Consider the following 23,793-nt stretch of genomic DNA (forward strand, 5'->3'; position numbering starts at 1 on the left):
CTGTTTTGTTCGCGAGTGATCATCACAAATTGATCCCGCATTCTATTTTGTCATCTATTTTATCAAGCCGTTATTCAATCCCGGCGTAGAGACCGCTAGGGGTATTTCGGTAAATTGGAAGAGTAGCAAGAATAGTAGGTCGGCCCTTCGCTCGCGTAACGAATACAAAATCGAACGCGGGAAGATGGTGGAGATATTTTCGGTGTTGACGGCCGGCAATATGGTTTCGGAGCTGATGGACAGGGTCCAGCGATGCATATAGTAGGCGGTAGCGTGAATTCTGGTCGTGGCTTGCATACCTATAAACAACATCCTGATATTACCGGCAAAAATGTTATCATCCTTTTGTACATAACGCGCCTCTTTTCATATCAGTAATCACACGATAAAACATATCTTTTCGGTACTATTGGAATATCTGTATTGATTTCACGTGTTCACTCGCTCATTTCATATCTCTTTTACTTGAACACTGATGTTTGAAATACCAGTGGTGGGCACGAAGATGGGCAACGGCAGTATAAAGGTAGCCTCGGCTCGGGCGGCAAACAGCCGTCGCTTGGACAATAAAAAGGAGCCGGTCTACGGTGATAACACGGTGGCGGCAGAGAACTTCCTCGCTTCTGCTCTTTCCGGTCAATATGGCAGGACATTCTTCTTCTCGCCGGAAGATAAACTAGCGCGGACGAAATTTCTGAGGGATATCGCGAGGGCGCTTTTATATATGCGTTGCATTTACCAGAATTTTTAGATACGCAATGAGTCCATATTTACTTTCGTTTCGTCTTTTGTCTGAAAAAAAGTTGATGTTCACTCGTATTTTTTCTGCATACATAGGGTCTCTCAGAATAATCCACTTGTGGCCTTGTTGAAATAACTTTCAGACTTTGTTGATCTTGCAGCTGTTATTAATTATTGATTCATGTTCCTATGTGTAATTATCATGACGTTCAATAACTGGTCTTCCTGTGCAATCGAACCACCTGAGACCACAAGTTATTTTCCTCGACGAGTTTTGGGGCGGAGGGCAACGTGGTACGACGGGGTAATAGCAGGGTGCATAAGTAGCTCTATGACAAATGGATAATATCGACGTTTTCGTGAATCTTTCAAGTGCTCCTTTATTTTCCTCCAATTTAGTTTCGAATATTATCGAATTGCTTGCGAAGCAAAATGATCGAAAATTTGACGCAGTTTCAAATCAACCGCTTTATGCGAAATATGCAAAAGCTATCATTGAGTAACGTACCTGTTGCAAGTATATATAAGTTGAAATTGAACAGGAGATTGATAGGAGTGTGATGACATATCAAATGAATATTTGGGGCACGCATAGTCGACGCAAGTCGATCTTGGAGAGCAACGCGATGGAACGCTAGGTGGATATACTGCAAGAGCGTCCTCGAGACTCGACATATTAATCGTGTACTATTAATTTAAATACTATTAATTTAAATTAAACTAATCTAAATGTGAAAATGTAAAATTATGTCGCAGCTCATGTTTTTATATTGCCGTGAATTTGCCGACGGAAATCGCGATCGTGTATCGCGCATATCGCTATGAAAATTAACATATTTTGAAAACTTCAGGGAAGATCCTTTTCGAAAATGCTCGATGGCATAATAATTCCAACAAATATGCAAAGAAGGAAGGACATCGGTTGGGAAGTTAACGGTGAAAGAAATGAGAGACGTATTCGTAATCACAACAGATATTATATAATAAACCGTATCTTTACAGTGGCAGATACAATGTAAAATGAACAAGGATACCTTTACGAAATATACACGCATTGAGTCGTACGTTGATCCAGGAATCGACCGGCGACACTATGTACAACACAACCACGGAAGCGTGCGCGATGTACTACCGTCCAATTGGCAGGCAACGCGGTTGCACTTTTGAATTTGGCACGCGGTGCACCTATTCGCTTATAATTCTTGTCCCGGCATCTCTCTTCTCTCTCCCTCCCTTGCTCTCTTTTTCTACCTATTTATCTATCTCTGGTTGCGTATATATGTGTACACGTACACCTGTCGCGTGTTGAGCGTGTGTCTGTGTGCCACTGTGTTATTCGTTTCCTCCATAAATGCACTTGCCTGTTTCAGTCGGTACGAGACACCGGAACACGTCTCGGCTGATTTCCGCGCTTTTTTTCGGAAAGAGGGGAAAGGCGACAGCTAATTCAACTAAAACCCGATCAAAAATTACAAAAGACACCGGATAAGTTACGCACACCGTACATCTACAAGCAGGGATCAGCCGAGACGTCGTTATCGCTTCTCCTCGATCCTAGTCAAATGAACAATGTATATAGTTAGCGTACATTGACCGAGAGTAAAGTGTAAAAGAAATAAAAGGAAACAATATGTATCTAAACAATAATAATGTTATAACGAGTCGCTACATTATGTACACGTTCTCCCTTCCCGCGTTTCTCCGAAGAAACGGAAGAAATGTCAGTCCGCAAGAATGAAAACGAGAAGAAATGAAATGAGACGGATAGAGTAGAAGACATCGACGACGTGCGTCGAACAGCGACAATTTCGCTAACAACGACCTACGTGTGTTAATAGTTTTTTCTTTTTTTCTTTTTTAAGTACATCGATTAACCGTTTTCATAAGTACCACGATAAGTACCTAGCGATTGCTCCATGTGCTGCTTTGCGGTGTTACTTGGCCCTCTCGTTTGGAAACTTTGTTTATCTCTCTTTCTCCTCCTCCTTCTCTCTCTCTCTCTCTCTCTTTCTTTTTTGTTACCTTTTGATTTTCGGGACGGACGGAAGGTGACTGGAAAAACCAAGTCCATTTTCGCCGTACGACCAGCAACAACGCCTCGGCGCTTCCCTCCGTTAACAACCGTTTATCCGCGATTAAGCTCGTCCGAAACAATAATACATGCGAACGACTCGTCCCATAACGAAGAATACCAGCGCACATACGTTCTCCGTTTAACGCGACAAAATGAACGACGTATAGGATATTGTTGAAGAGCAGAGTCGCAGGATTCGATTAACGAGTCTCGCGAATCTCGCACAGGAAACATCACATGAACGTTCATTCGCGTAATACACACGTGTCATATGCGTACAAACGTAATCGAAATGGAAGAAGTCCGAATAAGCACCGGCAGTTTGACGGAAATAATCATAGAACTGCGTCCGGGAAGGAACCCCTTCGCGTTGTCGCTGAGTCACCGGCTTAATATACGACTTCCAAACGTTCTCTCACGTTTTTCATCATAGTCCTCTTACTTTTGTTTTTATGTCTCTCGTTACGATTTAAATAACTATTCTATGTACAATGCATACACACACGTCTCGGTCACTTGCCTCGTGATATACCGCTCTTGGCCTTTCTCGACGTTTTACCCTCGATCCGTTTCGAAAAACCGAAAGTGCGGCCGCTAGCCTGAAAGACAGAAAGCTGCAAGGCTGCAATACTGATATCTCGCCGGACACTATCAATTACTACGTGGAACTGAGGAGACCCCTCCCTGCTCGTCTCGCTACGACGTACATCGTCGACCTCGTAATCGGCGCGATCGCATCGTCAGGTGATACGGACTCGCGCGCGTATGCATGCGTGGATCGACTCGGCTCGGCGAATGCAACTTTCGCGGTTGCAAAAGCGGAAGCACCGCGTCCCGACCCTCCTCGGAAATCGCTCCGCGAGTGTCGTCCTCGTCGTGTGAGGTTACGCGTCACTGTCGCCGTACCTTCCTCCCGCGGTCCTCGGTCCACTTGCGATAAATGCAGCTCGATCATGTGTATAATAGACAACGATAGTGTAAGGGACGTACTCCGCCCCCGCTATTCTTCAAAACAGCTAATCTTTATTTAAATAATCTATGGGTGTTTTTCTCTCTCTTTCTTTCTTTCTTTCTCTCTATGTCCCTTCCTTTTTCTCTGTCTGCCGGCTACGGGACGATAGTCTGTGGTACCCCGAGCTCGCGGTCGCTCGTTCTCCGCTATCACGTGGCGCGACAACCTTTGAGCAAGTCTCTCGATACTCCCGATATTCCGCGTTTCGACCCCGTTAAGTTCGCGCGTTTAAGTACTGGCCACTTCACGTCAATATATATCACAGTTTCTTGCGGATGTTAACCCCCTTGCGTTTAATCGCGTCACGGTTTCGACGAAACCGAGCGTCCGCTTGTATGTGCTCGCCTGAGTCGGGTAAGCCCGCCGGAAAATGCAAGTCCCCTCCCCCCTCCCCCCGTGAAGAGAAGGTACGACTGTCCGCACTTCGTGACCCACGTCGTAGTGTACACGACCACGAAGCAACTACGCTACATACTTTATTTGTTAATCTATAATTTTTCTCTTTGTTTCTCTTCCTTTTTTGTCTGGAAAAAGAAGGGTAAGGGTGCAGTGCGTAATCTTGGGGTGCGTACAATTTCGTTTCTCATGCAAAACGACGATAACCGCTCGGCTTGAGCCTAACTCTACTCAATCAAGATTACTAGGATATCCAATTACGGTATCGCGTCACAGACATTTAAGTATAACTATCGATACGCGTATACCGCGATATTCTATTGCTTCTTGTTCCTCGACAGACGTGGAGTAGCCTGTTATTATTATTATAGTGTGTGGTGCGTGAAACTTTATGTCCCTCCCCGCCACGTTCGCCTACGCGCGTTTACGTGTGTCTCTCGTTTCTTCTTCTTCCTTCTCCCCTTGTTGTTCTTTCTTGTCTATTTTGTTCTAACTGAGGTCATTTAAGGCTGCGTGTGCGCGTATACGTATTTATCTATATAAAGTATTCTCACGAATACTCGTTCTATGCTGTGGTTCGCTGCTATCGTCGTTGCTACTAGAACGCCGATTCGACGAGAAGATTCGTTTGTCGCGCTCCTTCGGCCCTGCTTTCTTCGTCGAGTTCTCGCTCGTGGTCGGGATCAGGCTACTCAACCGGAAGCGTGATCGCGGCGGCAGCGACGTCGTCGTGCACGATCGAAACGATAGTGCTCGCGACTGGGTCGAGGACACGCGGCTCACGTGTAATACTTTCGATCGTGTGCGAGGTCAAAGCGCGAGCGGACGTGTAGCCGTCACTATGTGTTTGAACGGAAATACTTGACGACGTTATTGATGAACTCCTGACGCTACAACTGCACTTGGAACGCCTGGGTCGCGTTCGGCATGATGAAGGGATTCGTCGTGCTGGATTGCCGCAGGTTTCTCGCGGCGATCTCCGCCCATTCGACGTCGAAAGGATCGGAGGGTCCTCCTCTGGAAGTCTGGCTCATCGCAGCCGATCCGAGCGAGTGCGCCCTCGCGTGTAGAAGAGGCGCTCGTCGAGGACTAACTGGTACATGGGGTACCGGCGACGGCACGGAGCCGGTTATACTGCCCAACCATTGTTCTGGTTTCGGCAAACCAGCTGGCGTGGAAAGCGGTTGTACCTGTTGGACGGAGAAACTCGTGAGAAATCGTTCGCGTCTGGTGTCCCTTAAATCACGTCGGTCGGAAAAGAGCAGGTGAAAACTGATCGGGGTGACAGAAACGTGCGAGTTGAAGATTCCCCGTTAGAAATTGAAGTTAAAACATTTATTCTCAGAGGTCATATGAGAGACTGTACAAAGATTGCTTAAATTTTCCATTTCAACGTCTCAAAGTCTCCTTGCCGCGGTCTTGATTTATAACGCCAGAAGAGTGAGGAAATTATCACGAAGAGTCAAAATAAAAAGTGACATCGAAAAAATGACAATTGCAATCGATTAAGCACACTTCTAAAATAAACGCTTTCCTTTTGCTCTAATATTCAATAAATAACTGTATAATTGACATGATAAAATAATGAAGAAATATCAGTTAAAAACGAAAGTTGCATGTTGCATTTATTTTACGATTATTTATTTATTGTTCAAGCAAAAGGAAAGTGTTCGGACTACTTCACGAATCTGCTTAATTGATTGCAAGTGTCATTTTATGGATACATCTTTTTATTTCAATGAGAAATTTTGCAAGAATTTCTTGCGTATATTTTCTCTCTTCTAACGTCATCAATTACGAATTCCGTGACTAGTAGTCTCTCAAAAGCCTTCAGAGTATATTTATCTCCTCGTAAAAATTCAAGCATTACCTACAAAATAGTAGCTAAAAAGTAATTGAAAAATAAAACGCAAAAATAAAATTTCTAATCGTATAAGCTTAAAGAATTTTAACGCTCACATCGAGGTCATGTGAGTAAATTCGGCTTACCAGAGCTGTTGGAATACCGGTTGCCGACGAGACTTGAGCGACTTCAGTCGAGACGGACAGCGCCGGGGAAACAGACGCCATATTGGCACTGGGCGAACTCGTTTTCGGCGTCATCGCCGAATTGATCGGGATCGGCGATCTGTTCACGCTCGGTGTAGACGTGTTTCCTAAAGAGGAAACCGTAGAAGTCGTACTGAAAGCCGGACTCGCCGACGGTGGTGTGCCGAAAGCACCTACACTGGAGGCAGGTGCCGGTGTGCTCATAACGACTGGAGTGGGCGCGTTCGTCCTTGGAAGAACGGGACTCAGGTTGCTCGCCTTAAGGATAGGCGTGAGCCTGTGGTTCGACGCAAGAACGGGGGACGAGTCCTGCCAGCTGGGCCCGACGTGATTCAGGTTACTGAGATCGTCGTTCTTGTCGTTGTTGTTATTGTTATTAACGGTGGGACCATTCTGCAGCTTCATCTCGTCCAACGAGCTACTACTCGTTACTGTGAAAACATAACTTTGTCAGAATCTCAACACGTGATTCCTCGTCAGCTAATAAATCGTCGTAAAGCTGATAGCGAAGTCGGTAATTTTCGCGAAAGTCGTTTCGAAGTTGTTTCCAAGTCCCGTACCTGGAGGAGAGCTGGCGGTACTGGCGTTGAAGAGTTGCTTGGCGACCGAACTTGCGGTGGTAGCCTGAGACGGCATTGGTCCGAAGTCGTCGGTTCTCGATAGCAGAGAAAGCCCCCGAGAAAGCTGCTGACACATCGCGGATACGCTATCCTGACCGCCGGGAGATATTTCCGGTATCGGGCTCACTGCGAGAAAAGGAATCGCTTTTAACGATATGTTCGACGGATTCAACGATATTGCAACGAGATGCTGGAATCTAGGCATGCTAAACGCATTGATATTGTGTTGGGATGAGTATAGAGTAAGAAAATGGAAGGCACATTAAGAATGGAGCACTAAATGTTTGTTTCAAGCACGAGCAGAATCGTAGGGTCGAACCGGAGTCTGTTAAATGAAGGTAAATTCTAGCTACACGCTCGCAGTGTGTCGTGGAACCAGTTCGTGTCTGTCAAACGCAACCACATACGGAGTAACCGTGTATATATAGAAAATGAACACGTTTAAAGGAACACTGAGCAAGCAAAAATGGGATTAACGGAATAAGGAGTAATGACCTTCGTCATATCCTTCGAACTCTATTGTGAAACCAGAGAGAGAAACACATCGTTATTCAGATTGATCAGGTTGATTTAAATTAGTAGCACAATCTCACATCTTATGTACTTGTGCGTTTCGCGTTGAAACTTAACATACTCGCTTACACAGTTCTTTACACACGACAATAGTTGTCTGACAAAAATATTAGAGGAGACGAGAATGTCTCCTCGCAGAGCCGTGAAAACTCACCCGGTGGCTTGAGAGATACAATGTGCGAGAGAGCTGGGGGCATCCGCGATAAATCCGTCGGTTCCAGACTGTGACTACGTGTGCGTTCAAGATTACTAGGAAGATCGTTGACTCGTAGGCTGAGTTGCCTTTTGAACGGAGACGCCTGGTTTAGCTGCGTGAAACACCTAAAGGAACCCTGTCGCTCCAACATTGACGGGGTGGCGTGTGGCCTCTCGATCGCGAAGGGATTGTACACCTGCTTGACCGGAGGAACGTCTGAAACAAGAGATGTTTGCTGATGTGAGGAGAATAACCAAGATATAAAAATGGATCATATTCGGTGGAAAATGGCACTCACCGACTGCACGATCGCGCGATTCCTGCAACCGCTCGGTGAGGCTCGGTTGCCTGAAGCTGCCGCTTCTCGTGAAGGTAGAAGTCTTCGAGTCGAAAGTCATCGTAACTCCGCACTCCTTATCCCGTCGTTGCTTCCTCTCGAGACACGCGGCGAAGGCGCAACCCACTGCGTGACTTAATCTTTCCCCCTTGGCGATAAAAAATTGTTCCGTTAAAAAAGGCAGTCATATTTTTATCATCCGTGCGAGAGTCCCCCGAAATGTGACACGAATAGTTTCCATTTTATTTCTATTTGAAATGAAAAAACGTGTCATATCATGCACAAAATATAGACGGTATTTGGATGAAAAATATATATGTAGATATATGAAGGGAATTGCAGCATGTAGCATTTGTAGTAGAATTTTATATGTTTTCATAAAAATTGTACGAAGCGTGTTAAATTTGAAATATGTATTTAACATTTAGCTCTTGCATATTGCAAATTCAGAAACATTCATTTGTCGTACCATCCGATGTTACATTACACTCTCGATGCCAGTGCATCGGCGTTTGTACGAGAACACAAACTCATCCCTTACCGGCGGAGCGAAAAAAGTATCTCTTATATACACATACATATCGCTCAATAATTCCCCGTTCCGAGAGATAAACGAAGAGGTATCTGACTTACCGATTCTTTCAACGCTAAAAATCCATGACACATCCATCGTCTCGTCGTGCCGTCCCTGCAGATATAACTAAATCCCTTATCGTGATTTCTGTCGGGCGCACAGAACGATACTTTCTCGATCGTTTGATCGACAATTAGCCCCTTCGTCTCGTCCTCGACAACGCGCAGCCCATCGCCAGACACGTGAAGCACCGCCCGTACAGGCCTTCGTCGTGAGTTCTGAAAATTCAGCCGAGAATTACTCGATTGCCCGAATTGCCCTCTGACCTTTAGAACGCCCATTTATTTTCAGGCCGCTCGATGTCAATGTCGTCTCCCTTTACGTGTAAGCCGTGCTAAATATAGTCAAGGCGAAAGATTTGGAGAATGCGACGCGCCCTACTCTCGCGAGGCTCCCCAAACTTTCTACAGAGCTTCTTGAGCGTTTAAAATGGGATGAACTTCGTGAAGAGATTATGTTGGATGCTTTCTCAAAATTATCCACGCTGATATCCATTTAGTAAAGAATGAATCGAAAATTAAATTAACCGTACAGGCGGAACATACAATCGTGTGTGAAATATTAATTAGTAGTATGAAAATTTAATCTTTAACTAATACAAAGAGAACATGTTAATTAAAAAATATCTCCATTAATTACTTACTCGGAGAACTTTAAGAGCTTCCTCGCAGACTCCCATACCCCTCGATTCGAACACCTCCACACATCCCAGGTACTGTAAAAATATCGATTGCATTATTTATTTATTCATTCGAGTATTAAACAGGTCAATAGCCTTCGCGCAAGCCCTAAGAGGATCAACCTTTGACATTAAGGTTGACGCCAAAAGAAGCAATGGACCATTTATCCGGACAATGTGCTTTACGGTAATAACGTTAATTTTTAAATTTATCAGTCCTTTTTATCTCAAATGAAGAAAACGGCTAACTTCAACGGTGACGTTGACTTCGACATGTCAATGGTTCTAATCGTCTTAATGATTTCGGCATACACAATCCGGCCGGACTGTCAGTAATTTGCATACCTACTTAGCGGGTCATTAAACTTTAGCACTCACCTTGACATGAAATGCGCACGTAGCCGAACGTACTGCGCTCTCATCAGCCTGCCACTGATGAGGTTTACTAGACTCGGGCACGTGAGGGTCTTTCCGCCGACGGAAGCTATCCCGGAAGCTCCGTCGAAGCCGATCCATCCTCTTGCCCGGCGACCTCTCTCGCTTCTGCAACATTGTCAAGGAAAAAAGCGCGATTTATTTCCTGTAATTCGAGTGATAGTTGAAGCGGCATTAACGAACGTCTCTCCCTCGAGAGTGACGAGGGATCAACCACCCATGACTGTCTAAACGGAGGGTCGGCTGAGCACGTCAACCCTCGTGAGACGTAAGATGGAAATTACAAAATTCAATCGCACAATACCGCAATTTAATAACGGAACTGCCGGGAGAAACGAGAAAGAGATTATTACCGTCAAAATATGAAACTTTCGCGATGTTCTAATTATGAAAATGGAAGAAAGCCCAATGGGAGTATAGAGGACGTGCGCTGAAGATCCATCAGATTATTTCATCAGTTCATAGCCGAGCAAATATAAAAAGAGATTAACGTATCGTTAATTTAATCTCGTGTCCTTTTAACAATTATACGTTAGTAACATCAACGTTTCCTTCATCATCTTTGCGTTTGATCGATTCAGCATAACCGTCTTGTGCGAAAATCAACCGTAAAAGAAAACCGTGATAAATAAGATCACTGAGAGATTGCTCTAAAAGAACATAAAGTGAAGCTTTAATCGTAAACGTTGAGAGCTTCGAGGCGAATAATTCGCGTTAACTACATTGTTCTCTCCAATCACTGGAAATCAATAGAGGTCAAGCCAACGGAGAGATCTCAAACCGGGAATCAGAGCAGCGATCGTGGAAAGACTGAAAGGACATTTCTGTCCGTCGCAATTGTCTTTTGATAGAGGCTCAACATCGACGGGGTAATCAACCGTGTCGGAACCGCGAGCGAATTCTCAAAGGACGTGGAGCGCGGATCCCGCGGCCGTAAGATCCCCGGGTCGTTAAGACCTTGAGAACATGTCCGAAGCGACCAGTGTCTAGCAGCCGTTGCGTCGAGTCGCCCTGTCTCGACAAAGCCCTGTGATCGAATCTTGAAGCCCGTTCCCAAAGAATCTTTTATATCGGAACCCTCCTCCGGTTCTCCCCTAATGCCGACCGCGGATCTACCCTTCGAATCGCTACCCCTGAGAGAGACGGATCGAGTGCGGAGACACGTTAAGCAGACCTTTTCCGTCGGTTCTCTCGCCCCTCCGTTATTAACGTTTCCGTCCGTCATACTCTTCGTCCGACTCGCGAGATTACCTTCGATCAGCGTCGTGTCACCTGTCGTTGCGCACCATCCAAGCTCTTTCATATCGAGCGCTAAATACCCGTGTTATTGTAATTATCGGCAACATGTCGATAGAAAGGAGGAGCGCTTGTCTCAAGCTCGCCAAACAATTCAAGCTGTAAAACGTCGCGCTCCGTATTTCTGGTATCGCTCCCCGTACATATTTTACGCAATTGGGCTATACAGTTAGAATTCCACGAGTGACATAATCGCGCTACGTGCATATGTGTTTTGAATACACAGTGAACGCACAGATATTCATCAAGTGCAGGAGCACGCGCGTGTTACAATCGTTAGAGTCAAGCATAATTAGTACTCTATAGAATTGGTTTGCGAGCCGATCAGATAAATCGTGATAATAAACCTCAGTAACAAACTCGCGCGCACGCGTGTGTGCATGCGCGTGTATTAGGTCGCAATTAAGCTAACATAAATTTATAGACACGCATCAGTTTCCACGAATCGTCCACGTTATAATTTCATCTGGATGATATTCGCGGAATATCACGAGAGACGCTTAGTAAACAATTTTAATGCCGTTGTCGAATGCGACGTTATTAAATACAAATATGTCCACACAACTCACCGGACTTATCGTCTCATATCATAGGAGATAAATCATGATGTATAACAGAACATACAGTTACGAGATTCACAGAAGATATTTGCGGAAATAATTTCCTAGTGTATATACCTAAAATATAAAGTGCAAATAAAACAAATCACTAAAGAGACTAAAGTCCGGTTGAACCAACGTTATTTTGGCTTTAAGCGAAACTTAAACATATATCTATCTTTATCTTTCTTTCTAAGTAAATAAAGACAAACACATATTTAAGTCTCGCTTAAAGCTAAAATAACGTTGGTGCAATCGAGTTGCCTTAATGCTGCCGTGCTGTCACTGGAGAATTTTTTAAGATGTACAAAAGTCCAAAAAATAATTCTCCTAACGAATAAAGTTAGCTTATGAAATCAATTTTTACAGAATTTACGATCATATAGCGTACTCAATCTGCTCAATAAAAAACATTGCGGTGAGTGAGTATATAAATATCGCAGTAAATATCTCGGATTTCTCGTGAGGTATTTCAGAAGAAAGTTCGAGGATGTAAATCTATTTTTCGAAGCATGATATCATCCGCTAGGAGCGCGTTTTAGCAGTAGCTAAAGGCGATTACGCTCGCACGTACATTACTCAACATATGTGCAAACTGTTAGAAGCTCGAAAATTTCTTCCACCGTCGATCATCTAACGAAGTGCTACCCGGAGAGATACATATTTGCCTATCTCTTCGGAATTCCTGGGTTCTCACGTGGCCTCGACGATAGCCCGGCTAAGCCACTGACCGTATTTTACCCTGAAAATACGAGAGCACGTTGACCTAACTTCGCGTAATGCTCGCGCGATACTCGCGCGCTCGCACCAAATAATGGATATCTGCGAAATCATCTGAATGCGTCCCCCAAGACCGCATCTCCCCATAAATAACACAGTTTATATATGACGTGGGAACCGCTCTTGTGGCGGGCGCGTTTTAGATTCGTTCCATTTAAATTTCCAGTCGGTCTTCGTGCCGAGTACATCGTATCTGTACGGACATATAAACATATGGTGGTACATGCGAATAGCATTTTAAATTTCGAGCAGAATTCAAAGCCGCTTTTCCTCGTGACGAGAACGAATATAGGCGAACGAACATCGATCCGTCAGTATGCGTAGTGGAGGAATTAAAATGGCAATCGGGACGCAATAAAGCGCGGTAATAGCTATTATTTTAGAATCGAGGCCAGTCGCGCGCGGGCATCTTCGGTAAAGGGTACGATTTGCCCGTAAAAGTCACTTTCACCTCGGACGATCGCGTATTACGACCGTGCAAACCTCCGTCGGCCAATCGAAGCAGAAGTGAAAAGATTCAAGCGCGAAGCAAGGTAACCGGCTCAAGGCCGATCGAAGGGAAGCTTGGGCGTTTTGTTATGTCGAGTGGGAAACTCGCACAGCAAAGCTTTATCCCACTTTTTCCTTTATCATCTCCCTTTTCATTAATGAAGGAGACACGACGTAGCTCGAGGACAATGCTCGAGAAAAATATACGACTTCGGAATACGCGTAAACGATTTGCAGAAAATTGCCGAGTAACAATATAAGCGTAGTCGAGTAAACTTAGGCAGTTTCGCAACGAGGATATATATCCTACTTCTGAATAGAGAAAATCACCGGCAATCACTCTTCCTCGCAAAATTTATCGCATAATGATAGTAATCTTTACAAACTACACGTATATTGCGAATTTTGATAAAAAAAAAACCCACTCGAAATTTTTATCTTCCTTTCCATCTCAATGTTGCATTTGATACTTACTTTGATACTCTGAAGCCTTTCAACCTTTTTTTATTTTAGTTAACCTAACAAATAAGACATCGGCTTTTATTAAATATATACTGATCCTTGAGAAGTTAGAGAAAGTTCAGGTTGAAAATGGGGTTAAAATTGCGACTTAGCACCACCTATCTCTATTCATATTATTCGAATATCTCATATATTTGCATATTCTGTTGAGACCATCTGAATATATCAATGCACGTCGCGTGCGCGAAACGATGCAAGAGCTTGAACGATGGGATCGCGAAAGTAATGACTCACTGGGTCCTTAATGAAGCGGTTATCGGCGCATCGATCGAATCGAAAGCGCTTTCGCATTAAGGGCTCCATCGGAGTTACGCCGAACCATCAAGGACAACGATGGGTTTGCGATCGCGTCTCACGTATTCCGCCGTGAAGGGCCATCGAGGGAACATACCCTATTATCGCGCACGAGTAGTCGCATCCCGGCACTTCTTTTTTTTCGTTTTCTTTTTCACGCGGCGGCGCTTCTCCGTGGAAACGATCGCATCTGCGACCACGTGCGCGATTAGAATAATACAGTACAATGAAAATAATCGCGGGCCCCCTGCGCGACGGAACGATAACTCGCCGACTTGGGCTGTCGCGCAACGACCGACTAATGGGTAAAACGTGCGAAAGTAAGCGCACTCGACGCAATCGGATTAGCCGAGCTGTTTACTTAGCGCGTTAATAGGCTTACCGATGCACTAGAGTAGAACGGTTGCATGCCCGGCGCGCACCATGCCGCTCTCCATTCATCAGTGCATGTGTCGCCTCTCGTACGAGCATACTCCCGGTGTCTTTATCAAGCGAGTGACAACCGGCAGATCGTGCGCCCGACGAGTACATACGACCGTCCACCTAAGTGCTGAACAGCTTTGATCAGCCAAATTAGTCCGTCGCCGCAACACTCCGCACAGATTTAATTTGACCGTGCAGCGACGGATGTAACTGCTTTTTAATTGGCACGAGAAGAGCGGCATGCGTCTTTTCCCCGTTAATTCTCGCTCCTCGGACGCTCAGATCGCGAGAGACGCAGTGAGTCGACACAAAATTTACGGAACGTGTTCCGTAAATAAGAATTTCAAGAACCTACACACACGAATCTTACAGTCTTGATCTAAATGTATTGTCACGATTTGTGTGTTGGCAATCTATCCCGAGCACGAGAGGAATGCCATGCACGTGACTGTGACAAATTATTCATTTAATAACGCCGAAGAAGCTATCGACCCAAATTGTTCAGCCGCTGTGCGAAGGCACAGTAATTAGGATGCAAATCCGTACAGCGCTCGATTAAATTCGCTCGACGATGCCGACGAAGTTGAAAGTAAAGGCACGAGCACGCGTCAAGACACTCGCCTTCAAATTGTGCCGCCGCAACGGTACTTACATCGCTGTGACGTTATAAATCTATTGATCGGACTTCTTTTTATTACTCGTGGGATACAGCCGCGCGGTCGACGGGAGATTATAAATATTCCGCGTGAGCGTAATGGTCGGGTAGCAGCGTCGGTGAGCGCATTTCATACGACGGAGCGCGCGCGCGTTGCGATTTATTTTCGTCGCGATTTACTTCACCCAATTGAATTACGCGCCGCCGATTCGGTCCACGCCGCCTCGTCGAGGGTGCACTGATCGCCCCGACGAGAAAGCGTGCAATATTGATAGCCGCGTCTTGATGCCGCCATCGCGAACTTTAAACTCTGTTAATAAATGTTTAATTTGTGACGAACACAATGAGTACCAGCGCAACGTTTTCCTCGTTGCTGTCGCTACCTTTTCCTTTCCGCGCCGGTGAATCGATTTACGGGAAGGATAGGAGGGTAGCTATTTCCTCTTGTTACGTAAATAACCTTACCATCATACGTGATTATAGTTAAACAAAAAATAACGCGAGTCATCTAGAGTTAAGTGTATTTCTTTGGCTGTTAAACCTTCAATTATATACATTTATCTCTGATATTCTTGTTTCTCGATTTTCTCTCTACGATCTTATATCTTGCAGCATTAATAAATTATGAAAATCAACTCGGCCGACAATGTCAGTATTATAACGCGGTCTGAAGTCGAGTGATTGAATTGTTATCGAGAAGCAGGGATTATTTATTGATGATATACTTTTTTCGTGGAACAAACGTGACGAATAAAGATGAAGGAAGCAGAGTGAGTCATCTTATCGACGGCTTATTTGCCGTGTGGCTCGTTCAACACATTTTACGGAACGGCTTTCTTTCCTTTCAGTTATCTCGCGCGAGAACGGTGACTAACTTGAGGAGAATCCGGAAAGGTTCGGGAGGTTCACGACGTTTACACTCTTCTGCCCTTTCGGAATGTTACGGTTTCCGCCTTCGTCGAGTTCTCGAAGCTCTTTCGGATAAAAATATATCCTGCGGTAGGAAGTTTTGTCCTCCAATAAAGTAGCCGGGGAGTTGCAAAAATAATTGTCTTGTTTACCTCGCGCGCACGGCGCGCTATAAGAATAAAGAGGGTCGAAAACGCGGGAAAGTAACATCAATCGTAATCGTGCGACGCTATCGATTATACTGTATAATATAGTGTAACGCCGACCACTTTTGATAGAAGGTCGTCAATGACGTATTATTTTTAAACGGGATGGAGGACAAAGGTGGTACGCGGGCAATGTGGACGTCGGCAGAGACGGTTTCTTTCGCGGGAAACACGCGCGCGGATTCATTCCACGTACACACGTGGGTGCAACCGATGAAGATCTTTTCGAGAAGTGTCTCGTGTATGATAATCAGCGTGCAGAACCTTGAGGCGTGAAAGGAAAGATGGCGGCAGGCGGAATGCACCTCTCTGCATGTTACACGTGTGCGTGCAGGTAGCGCGCGCGACGGCAGGCGGATAATACCCGCATAATTTTCTGCGCTGTTCTCCGCGCGTTACAAAAGCCAGGATTTGCACGCGGCCGAGACTCTCATTTATCTCTCTCTCCTTTTTCTCATCTCTTTTTTGCTTAATCGTTCTCTCCTTCTGTGAAATATTGTTACATAAACAACTATTGCTCGTAATTGCAGTTACTGTACGAACAACTACTACAAAAAGTCTCATTGCAAAAATACTCATGCTTTTTCATCTCAAGTTCCATTCGAGTTCGCGCCGTTCTGCATACGTAATACACGGGGGCAACGTGGAGGCTTTAATATGCATTGCGGAATCGCTTGATTAATGTTGTAATTATCGCGCGCAAGGTTTGCGACGTATCATCGCAGAGTAGTTAGCACGTAGCAGCCCGACAAACGAAACCAGAGCCGTGGCCTGTTTCTGTCGAGAGAGCCATAATGCGCGCGCTATGACACGTGCGCTAGTTGATCTTACACCTTTATCGAAGAGGCTCTCCAACGTCACCGCCTACTCGTCCATTATTATTTTACAATGTAATTTCAGTTCGGGACAGACGGAGACCAAATGAAATATATATAGTGCACCACCTGGTATCTATCGCAGAACAATCAAACGTGTAATCAGCAACGATTGGAGGAGAATATAAAAAAAGAAAAGACTGTTTATGGCACATGATAAAAGATATAGATGCTTTAAAAAGGGAAATATTTCCTATGATGAGGTGCTGTCATTATTTTATAATCATATCGAGTGATTTTTTATTCAAGTTTTGCGATATACAACGCAGAGTTGTCTCTTCTCAATCAGACCAACTTGCCGAGACAATCTCGCCGACCGATCTAAAAAAGCCCGCGCGAATTTTTGGCACGGCTCGTCGGTTGCCGTCCGTTCTCAACCTCGGTGCTAAGAGCGTCTCGAAACTAAGGATCCTCTGAGCGATCGAGAGATGTCGTGACCTAGAAAATGCCATGGCGAAAGCCGGTATACATTCGTCTGGCCCTACCACGTGAGGTCGGTCGAACCAGGTTCGATGACCGCGCGTGAGTTCGGCACGAAAGCCATTACAGATACCTAGTGATTTCGATAGCGAGTTTTGATGACCAGTAACGTCGTCACGCAGGAAAAATCCGCGTAGCTCCGTCTCCTCCGTCTCGAAGTTCTTAGCCGAGAGATAGTCGTGGTTTTCCACGTGCGGTCGGTGGCAGACTGTAGGAGCCGCATTGTTGCGATATGACGAATAGCCGCAGTCGGGATTACAAAGTCCTCGCGCAACGGGATTATATTTCACGTTAAATAACGTCAAGAAAGTGGAAGCCCGCGGGAGCTTTGTACCAAGGGCGCAAAGTGCATGGAAAGTGCGAACTGCACGTACCCGTAAAGGCACTCGGATAATGCGGCCGCGTTGAAAGAATGGTGTTGTCGGGCGGCCGGGCTGAATGGAAGCAGGAATATAGGAAAATAGCTCGTTCGCGAAATATCGGGCTATGGAAACGCGTGCATTCGTGTATTTGTATGCGACGCGCACCGTGTCTACGCCGAGTCCTTTCACCGCAGCAGGTGTCTACGTACGCAATAACGTAGGCGGACACATACACGCAAAAATTGCGACGTTGCGTTCTGCCGCGCGAAACGAGGTAGGCTTTCGCGCAATGCGAGGAGACTTATGTCGCACTACGTGGAAATGCCAAGTGCAGGAATGCAACGTGCGCTTTTCCACAGGCGCGATCGGTCGGCGATCGGGATAGTTCGCGGAACGTTGTCTTCTGTAACTCGATTAACAAATGAGAGAGAGGAAGATAGATCCAAAAGGCTGAAGACAAAAAAGAGGAGGAAAGAGCTTCTATAAAATTCCTGAGAGATTCCCAGAATCTGTTAAATATATTGTATAAAATAATTGGAGAGATCACACAACTCTTCTCTTTATGTGATTAAAGATTTTTCGAATATCTACTGAATATTATACAAGGTGTCCCAGATCACCTTCACAATCTCTCGTGAGAACGTATAGCGGATTGAGATAAACACAAAAGTCCTATACCGTTTTGCGATACTCGCAATAAATCTCAAGATATTAATTAAAAGAGATTGGTGAATGATTACGCGCGATATGGTAGATGAGCTTCAATGACGCCGTCTGCCGTTATATACTTACACATTAGGTCAAACCGAACAAAAAAGTCCTCTACCATTTTGCAAATGACCACATAGATTTTTAAATATTAATCAAAGAAAATTGTTACATGATTGTGCACAATCATGTAACAAATTATGTTACACCATAATGCACAAATTTTCTGTAATTAATATCTGAAAATCTATGTGATCATTTGCAAAATGGTAGAGGACTTTTTTGTTCGATTTGACCTAATGTGTAAGTATAACGACAGACGGCGTCATTGCAGCTCATCTACCATATCGCGCCTAATCATTCACCAATCTTTTTTAATTAATATTTTGAGATTTATTGCGAATATTAATATCGCAAAACGGTATTGGAGTTTTGTGCTTATCTCAACGTTCCCGCTCTACGTTCTCACGAGAGATTGTGAAAGTAATCTGGGACACTCTGTATAATTCAATGATTTCTAACAGAAGACTCTCGTGAAAAAATAATTTTTCAATTTTACAGCAAGCATTTCGTTCAAGAGGATTCTGGTCAAGGTATTGGGTGTAGACGGAAGTATTATAAATTTTTGTCATGGGATTTAAAACTCTTCGGAGAAAAATCCATCTCGCAGTTTAGAATCCTCGCGATATATTTATAGCACTCAATCGCGAAAGAAAGCACCACGCGCGCGCAAGCGAACGGCCGGCATTTCGAGCTCTCCAGAGCGCGGCTTCTGGATTTCTTTCGCCTCATCGTTGCGGAGCGAGCGCTGCACGCGGCTACCAGTTATCCTTGAGTTCGATCCCCTTGCGATTCGATTGGGTCGCGAGTGTGCGTGACCGCGGGCGTGCAAGCGCGAATTCACGCGTGTGATTAGATTTATACGTGTCGTGCGTGTGTAATGCGATTCGAGCGTAATCGCGTCGTCGGCTGCGACCTCCCTGCAATTTGCGCAACTGTCATTCCTCCCTTGAGGTAGATTAAACACGGGTACTGCCACCTATACGAATCCCCGATCTCGTCGAACGCGCACTCTCTTTCGCTTTGTGATCAAGTAATTGCACGCAATTTAAAAAACGCGAACGACGTTAATTTTCACGGGCCGCCGGAAACAATGATGAAACGAGTCGCGTTTCGTCATCGAACGGTTAGTCGCGTTTCAGGTCGAATATCTGCTCGGTGGAAAACGAAATTTTCATCGGCTCGATGTAATCGAGCAGTTGCGCTAATTAGGGCGCGTAACGAGCGTCGTGTAATTAAGCCGCGCGGCGAAATTAAGGGAGGAGGTTACGGCGCGACATCCCCAGCTATTCCTGTGACCATCTACTCCGCCCAACTGTAAACTATTCCGCTCGCTCCCCAACGGAATTAAATACCAACGAAGCGGCAAGGCAAAGGCGCCCTTCGACCTGGCGAAAAAACTCGCCGCCTCGTTGAATTCACCTCGAGAGTGTGGCGCTCGTTTGTTTACCCCATGACAAATGGTTTTCCCGTTGCGAAGTAAGTTTTCTTCTTTTCCGCGTCCACCTGTGTCGCAACATCGCGTGCGACTTCCGCCACGACAATAAATCGAACGCCACGTTACGATGGATGGAACGTCAATTCGAGCGGGACGTCAAACGCGACGGGCGTTCATGGGCAAAGGTCATTGAAACGCGAACGCCAACCGCACCTCTCCTGTTTTGTCGTATCGTCATTTTCACAGTCGAAACCGTCACGCATGAGATACGTCATTCCGTCTGGCGAGACGGGGATTCACGAATGCGCGCGCGGGGGTTTATGTAATTAGTATGGCGCATTGATATTCCCAATGCAGCGAATACCAAGGATCCGCGTCAAGATTTCTAAGCGCATGAGAACGCTCGATTGTCGCGGAAATCGAATTCACACGGACCAACGGACGTATGCAGTATTCACGGTGTGACACAAAGCGAAACGCAAATGACATATTAGTCATGATGACCGATGTGATTGACGTCACCCGTCCAGGTTAATGAAGTTCCTCGTTACAAAAATACTAACCTGAACACGTCTCACTCGCCGATATTAGAAACGAGTGCATCGATTGCACGTGTTCCATCTTTACCCTATCTTCGTGAATTCTTTACCGGACTATAAAAGTTGCACGTACACTCGCGGGACGGCCTATTCTTTTAGCATCGAGCTCCCCAAAGAGAATAATTCCATGAAAAAGTTGTTTTTCTCGCGTGGTGTAAAAATACGGAAAAGTCGTGAAAAAATACGATTTACATAATAACGCTTCAACTTCAACAATTCTACGAGGCGAAATATATCTTGAATGTATCTGTCATCTTTTTATGTCTCGTTTCCAATAAACAAAAATCTTCACGATAAAGTAATATCAAAGTACTTGGCCATAATATTATCCTTCATCGCTGTATCGATGTTAATGTAGGAGATTGCGAGAGCACGGGAGGAGGAGAAGTGACAACGCACTAAAGGTGTGAACGAGGATGAAAAATGGAAGTAATAAGAAGGGCAAACCATCATTTCCGACGGCTGCAAATCTCGAGTTTTATGAAGCGTGAAATGAACTGTCCCTTCATGAACTTGCTCGCAAAACACTCGAGAAGAAAAACCGTTGATGGTCACATTGTGACGCGCGCGACTTGCGATTTATCTTGACGCTCGCGTAAAATTCGCGATTATCGATTACTGCGTACATATAGTTATAAGCGAGTGCTAATTTGCATGGTTTTTTTTCGCTTGAATACAAAGTGTGTGGACAAAAGATAGCGCGTAGTAAAAAATTAAAAAGCGCGCGGAATTAACATATTTAATCCATTTGCGATAACGAGTGCGCGACCAGAAAAAAAGCGATTTACCTTGAAAGCAAATATCTTTACCTCATTACAATCACATGATGGCACATATCGTTTCATAAAATCTATGTTAAAAATTTCAGGAACGTAGGCTCTATCTAGAGAACCTAACGACAGTTTCTTTTCTAAGCGCGGGAATCTCTGATTAAAATTCTCCCACAAATATTTCACTCTTTTAAGCTGCAAACATCTCATTGGATTTAACCCCAATTAATTTAAGCGCTTGACAAAGATTTCATTGAGATTTATCTTTCGCTTCTAATGAGTCAAATAGCTGCTAAGAAGCTTCGAAAATCATTTATTAACTTCTATCACTTTCGATTTTAGATACAGTTCTACATTTGTGTTTTGAATTTTCGGGAACGCCCCCTTAGAGAATGCCAATAGATATTCCCTTGAAGTTCAATACAGTTCGCCCGAAACAAGCCATGAACAGTAACGTATGATCGCAGTCGCGTCACGCGTATACGCGCCAATCAATGCCAGCCTCGCCTCGTTTCGTAGATACGCGATGACAGTATAGCACGCGCAAGTAACCGTAAACGTTACAGTTGACATAAAAACAACACTGGAAGTCGACGTACCGAGAGGCGAAGACCATTTCCAGCATGGCTGGTAGCCCTCTCGAGTGGCTGGTGGGCGGACGGGTGGTTTCCCATTTCTCTCTCTCTTTCTCTCTCTCTCTCTCCCTCAGATGGCGATGTTTTCACAAAGAATAGTACCACTAGCGTCAAGTATCCAAACAGAACAGAGCCGTTGATAGTACGACGTATTCTTTGGTACACCATACACGGTGACACTACTGTCCAACAACGTTTGCGCGATACAGGTGTATGGCCACGATGTAACACTCCCGTCTCTTTCGTGAAGAACCAGAGGAACCGGGAAAAAGATTTTCTGCCGATGAACAAAAGAAGCGCTTCTATCCAATGTTTCTCAAAGACTTCACTGTGAACTCCACGTACGAGGTCTACCGTCGATTTGTCAACGGCTGACCTCTCGGTTGCTTTCACCTCACTGGGACGCAGACACCAAATCTCTCGCGAATTCCTTTATTATTTATCAGCGCACCTCCGTACGAAGCGACAACGAACGCGTACTCGTCGTGGGGCGGCCGATTGCCGTGTCGTGAAACGAAACCGGTCCGGTCCTACGCGCGAAACACTCGATGCACCTTCACTGAATCCGCGAGCACCAGGTAGGCAGATAGGTAGGCAGGCAGACTTCCTCTCGCCGCCACCAGTTCTGAAACGTTCCGCGCTGGAGCGAGCACTCCGCTCGCGCGTAGACCGCCAGCGATCGACGGACCAGAGTAATTTTAGTCCAGTACGACGGTCACTGAATGGATGTCACGAAGAGAGAAAGAGATAGAGAAAAAGAGGTAGGGGCAAGCGCTGCTACTACTGCTGCTGATGAATGTCGTAGTGCGCGGATGACATGGCGGCGCGAGATGCTCCCGCAGCCGGCCGGTAAAAACGTACTCGGATAGACATGAGAGAGGAGACTCTTGCCTTCTCCTCCTCTCCCTCCTCCTTCTCCTTCTTCCCTCTTCTTCTTCTGTTTCTTCTTTTTCTTCGCTTCTTCTTACCAGCGAACGTACCGAACTGGTCGTACGACTTGCCCCAGGCTGACGTCACAAATTCTACCTAGAAGAGTGGGATCCCGATCAGTCTCTCTCTCCGTTTCTGGTCTCGCAGCATATGCTTCCTCTCCCCGAGCACCTCGTGCCGTCTCGTTCCAGCCCACAACTTGCAGACACTGTGAGCATCTCGCGGACACAACAGTGGGGAGCCGCGGTATTCCGCTGCAAACCAGGCTGTAGCCGCACAATGCAGTAGGCTTCGCCTTCCTTACGCGATGATGCCCCGCGGACTCCTTCTGTTTTGTTATTTTTAAACGATGACTGCTCGCGTCCTCGATACGTCCGTCATCACTGGGAAGATCGCGAAGCGTACTCTTCTCGCGCACCAGCAAGTCTCTCCTGCCATCTCCTCTTCGGATCCCAACGCGATTGTCCGTTCCTTCGCGACAGCCGCGTCAGGAAGGCCGGGCGAAACTTCCAGCGCGAATTTCCCGACGTTTTCTGATCGTCACGAATCGCTCAAGCTGTGTAAACACGAAGGGTTCAGAGTCAAACGAATACACCAGAACTGTCTATCTTTCGAATCTGGTTTTCTACAAAACGCCCTATAGGTGGATCTTTCCGACTAGAGAACTGCCTCTGCATTCTCCTTGATGCACCAATTAATACAATTACGGCGAAAAGTGACCTCGTCTCGCGTACCTTGTGAACTCGTTCTCTCGCGAATTCCTTTATCGCAGAATCTCCCGCAGTTTAATCGATACAACGTTTTCCCAGTTGGGCAAAACCAGGAGCCTCGTTCCGATGCATCTAATTGAATAGCCGTTGAGTGCTTCTGACGAGACAATCAAGGCATTGCTCGTGGCACGAATAGGTCGAGCTCTTCCATCCGTATTTTCTTCTCTATGTTTATATTTTCTTCTTGGTGTCTTTTTTTCTTACTTTTGTTGTATGATGTTTCGTATCCGCAAAGTTTATTCTCCTT

At 45.4% G+C, this 23,793-nt stretch overlaps 1 protein-coding gene across 2 annotated transcripts in view; it reads right to left on the reverse strand.

Moving 5' to 3' along the window:
• Positions 1-1,698: 1,698 nt before the first annotated feature.
• Positions 1,699-23,793, reverse strand: part of LOC116850506 (protein numb) — a 53,895-nt gene continuing 31,800 nt past the window's right edge. Inside the window, exons 3-11 of one of the 2 annotated variants that reach the window (XM_032828866.1) lie at positions 9,690-9,854; positions 9,276-9,347; positions 8,632-8,850; positions 7,960-8,146; positions 7,620-7,877; positions 7,388-7,408; positions 6,833-7,018; positions 6,213-6,703; positions 1,699-5,413 (exon numbers count right to left, since the gene is read on the reverse strand). In XM_032828866.1, coding sequence (XP_032684757.1) covers positions 5,114-5,413; positions 6,213-6,703; positions 6,833-7,018; positions 7,388-7,408; positions 7,620-7,877; positions 7,960-8,146; positions 8,632-8,850; positions 9,276-9,347; positions 9,690-9,827 — 1,872 coding nt within the window. In that variant the 5' untranslated portion in view covers positions 9,828-9,854 and the 3' untranslated portion in view covers positions 1,699-5,113. The remainder of the gene's footprint in view (positions 5,414-6,212; positions 6,704-6,832; positions 7,019-7,387; positions 7,409-7,619; positions 7,878-7,959; positions 8,147-8,631; positions 8,851-9,275; positions 9,348-9,689; positions 9,855-23,793) is intronic. The other variant, XM_032828867.1, reaches the window with a different exon arrangement.

The sequence above is a fragment of the Odontomachus brunneus genome, unplaced genomic scaffold, assembly GCF_010583005.1.
Source record: "Odontomachus brunneus isolate Ranch 3 - 2012 unplaced genomic scaffold, Obru_v1 Obru_scaffold_147, whole genome shotgun sequence".
NCBI classification, from domain to species: Eukaryota; Metazoa; Arthropoda; class Insecta; order Hymenoptera; family Formicidae; genus Odontomachus; species Odontomachus brunneus.